We start from the raw sequence: 3020 nt of genomic DNA, 5'->3' as shown, positions 1-3020 counted from the left end.
GCGCGCTGGCGCAGTTTATTGACTCGCTTAGACCTCAGCGAAACCAATATTCCCACTGTTATTACTGCTTGCTGTGTGCTCCACAATATCTGTGAGAGTAAGGGGGAGACGTTTATGGCGGGGTGGGAGGTTGAGGCAAATCGCCTGGCTGCTGGTTACGCGCAGCCAGACACCAGGGCGGTTAGAAGAGCACAGGAGGGCGCGGTACGCATCAGAGAAGCTTTGAAAACCAGTTTCATGACTGGCCAGGCTACGGTGTGAAAGTTCTGTTTGTTTCTCCTTGATGAACCCCCCCACCCCTTGGTTCACTCTACTTCCCTGTAAGCTAACCACCCTCCCCTCCTCCCTTTAATCATTGCTTGCAGAGCCAATAAAGTCATTGCTGCTTCACAGGCATGCATTCGTTATTCATTCATCACACAAATAGGGGGATGACTACCAAGGTATCCCAGGAGGGGTGGTGGAGGAGGGAAGGAAAATGCCACACAGCACTTTAAGCACAGCACTTTAAAAGTTTACAACTTTAAAATTTATTGAATGACAGCCTTCTTTTTTTTGGGCAATCCTCTGTGGGGGAGTGGCTGGTTGGCCGGAGGCCTCCCCACCGCGTTCTTGGGCGTCTGGGTGTGGAGGCTATGGAACTTGGGGAGGAGGGCGGTTGGTTACAGAGGGGCTGCAGTGGCAGTCTGTGCTCCAGCTGCCTTTGCTGCAGCTCAACCATACACTGGAGCATACTGGTTTGGTCCTGCAGCAGCCTCAGCATTGAATCCTGCCTCCTCTCATCACGCTGCCGCCACCTTTGAGCTTCAGCCCTGTCTTCAGCCCGCCACTTACTCTCTTCAGCCCGCCACTTACTCTCTTCAGCCCTCCACCTCTCCTCCCGGTCATTTTGTGCTTTCCTGCACTCTGACATTATTTGCCTCCACGCATTCGTCTGTGCTCTGTCAGTGTGGGAGGACAGCATGAGCTCGGAGAACATTTCATCGCGAGTGCGTTTTTTTTTCTTTCTAAGCTTCACTAGCCTCTGGGAAGGAGAAGATCCTGTGATCATTGAAACACATGCAGCTGGTGGAGAAAAAAAAGGGACAGCGGTATTTAAAAAGACACATTTTATAAAACAGTGGCTACACTCTTTCAGGGTAAACCTTGCTGTTAACATTACATACATAGCACATGTGCTTTCGTTACAAGGTCGCATTTTGCCTCCTCCCACCGCGTGATTTTGGTTGAATGCCAGCAAACATACACTGCAATGCTTTGTTCTACAGTGATTCCCCAGTACGTGTTGCTGGCCTGGAGTGGTAAAGTGTCCTACCATGAAGGACGAAATAAGGCTGCCCTCCCCAGAAACCTTTTGCAAAGGCAGAACCGCAAATGCCAGGGCAAAGTAATCCTTTCACATGCTTGCTTTTAAACCATGTATAGCATTTTAAAAGGTACACTCACCAGAGGTCCCTTCTCCGCCTGCTGAGTCCAGGAGGCAGCCTTGGGTGGGTTCGGGGGGTACTGGCTCCAGGTCTAGGGTGAGAAACAGTTCCTGGCTGTCGGGAAAACCGGTTTCTCCGCTTGCTTGCTGTGAGCTATCTACAACCTCCTCATCATCATCTTCTTCGTCCCCAAAACCTACTTCTGTATTGCCTCCATCTCCATTGAAGGAGTCAAACAACACGGCTGGGGTAGTGGTGGCTGAACCCCCTAAAATGGCATGCAGCTCATCATAGAAGCGGCATGTTTGGGGCTCTGACCCAGAGCGGCTGTTCGCCTCTCTGGTTTTCTGGTAGGCTTGCCTCAGCTCCTTCAGTTTCACGCGGCACTGCTTCGGGTCCCTGTTATGGCCTCTGTCCTTCATGCCCTGGGAGATTTTCAGAAAGGTTTTGGCATTTCGAAAACTGGAACGGAGTTCTGATAGCACGGATTCCTCTCCCCAAACAGCGATCAGATCCCGTACCTCCCGTTCAGTCCATGCTGGAGCTCTTTTGCGATTCTGGGACTCCATCATGGTCACCTCTGCTGATGAGCTCTGCATGGTCACCTGCAGCTTGCCACGCTGGCCAAACAGGAAATGAGATTCAAAAGTTCGCGGTTCTTTTCCTGTCTACCTGGCCAGTGCATCTGAGTTGAGAGCGCTCTCCAGAGCGGTCAGAATGGAGCACTCTGGGATAGCTCCCGGAGGCCAATACCATCGAATTGTGTCCACAGTACCCCAAATTCGAGCCGGCAACGTCGATTTAAGCGCTAATCCACTTGTCAGGGGTGGAGTAAGGAAATCGATTTTAAGAGCCCTTTAAGTCGAAATAAAGGGCTTCATTGTGTGGACGGGTGCAGGTTTAAATCGATTTAACGCTGCTAAATTCGACCTAAAGTCCTAGTGTAGACCAGGGCATATACTGTTTAGTTGCTCCTCTCTGTGGCCATAGGAGCTGGTGTAGCTGCAGGTCAGAGTGCCATCATGAGCAGCTCAGGCTGCCAGCACCACATGTAGACACATTAATTAATTCTGTGATCTTCCCTAGTGTCAAGAACCTATAGGAATCCCAAGGTTGTTAGGAATTAATAGAAGCGGGTTTGAGCTGTTTACATGGGTTTATATTTTTTAGGTTGCTTCACAAAGGAAAAGGCAGTTTCTAGTCCTTTCTGTTCTTAAAATGAAAGCTGAGGTTTCCCTTTGTTTTCCATATCACTCAAAATAAGGTGGTGGTAATGAGGGAGGCCCTGCCAGGAGCTTTGTGCGCCAATTTTTAGGGCCTAAACATTTTGGTTCCCAAGGTGTAATCGTATCACCATGCGAGGGAAAAAAAGTTTGAAGATTTATAAAAGGCTCTGTGTGGGGCACCCCTTAGGTAACGGACACTGTTTATAAGTTTAGGGATTCTTGGGGACACCCTGCTCCAGCCTCCTGGTGCTGCAGAAGTGGAGCCCAGTTGCCTTTACTTGTCGCTTTGCATAGTTTTGCAAAGGGACACGTCACCAAACGTAAATGACTTCTGCTGAAGGTAAGAAATGAAGTTACTGGGCATAGG

The 3020-nt window shown here is 49.7% G+C and overlaps 1 protein-coding gene across 1 annotated transcript; it reads right to left on the bottom strand.

The window, feature by feature from the left end:
• Nucleotides 1-523: 523 nt before the first annotated feature.
• LOC142073131 (uncharacterized) lies at nucleotides 524-2336 on the bottom strand. Its single transcript, XM_075131984.1, has 2 exons — nucleotides 1447-2336; nucleotides 524-1065 (listed from the first exon to the last, which is right to left on the bottom strand). The coding sequence occupies exons 1-2, from the start codon at nucleotides 2024-2026 to the stop codon at nucleotides 524-526; spliced, it is 1122 nt and encodes a 373-aa protein (XP_074988085.1). The 5' UTR covers nucleotides 2027-2336.
• Nucleotides 2337-3020: the final 684 nt, after the last annotated feature.

Source organism: Caretta caretta, chromosome 8 (assembly GCF_965140235.1).
Source record: "Caretta caretta isolate rCarCar2 chromosome 8, rCarCar1.hap1, whole genome shotgun sequence".
Taxonomy (NCBI): Eukaryota; Metazoa; Chordata; order Testudines; family Cheloniidae; genus Caretta; species Caretta caretta.
Note: the sequence above shows the minus strand (reverse complement) of the source record. Positions and strands in the feature narration are given on the sequence as shown.

What these genes read in the sequence shown, in the direction of transcription:
- LOC142073131 (XM_075131984.1), bottom strand. Translation starts at nt 2,026, where the DNA reads ATGCAGAGCTCATCAGCAGAGGTGACCATGATGGAGTCCCAGAATCGC. An exon ending in AGGCGGAGAAGGGACCTCTG is followed by an intron (nt 1,066 to 1,446) that starts GTGAGTGTACCT and finishes TTTCTCCACCAG; the next exon opens with CTGCATGTGTTTCAATGATC.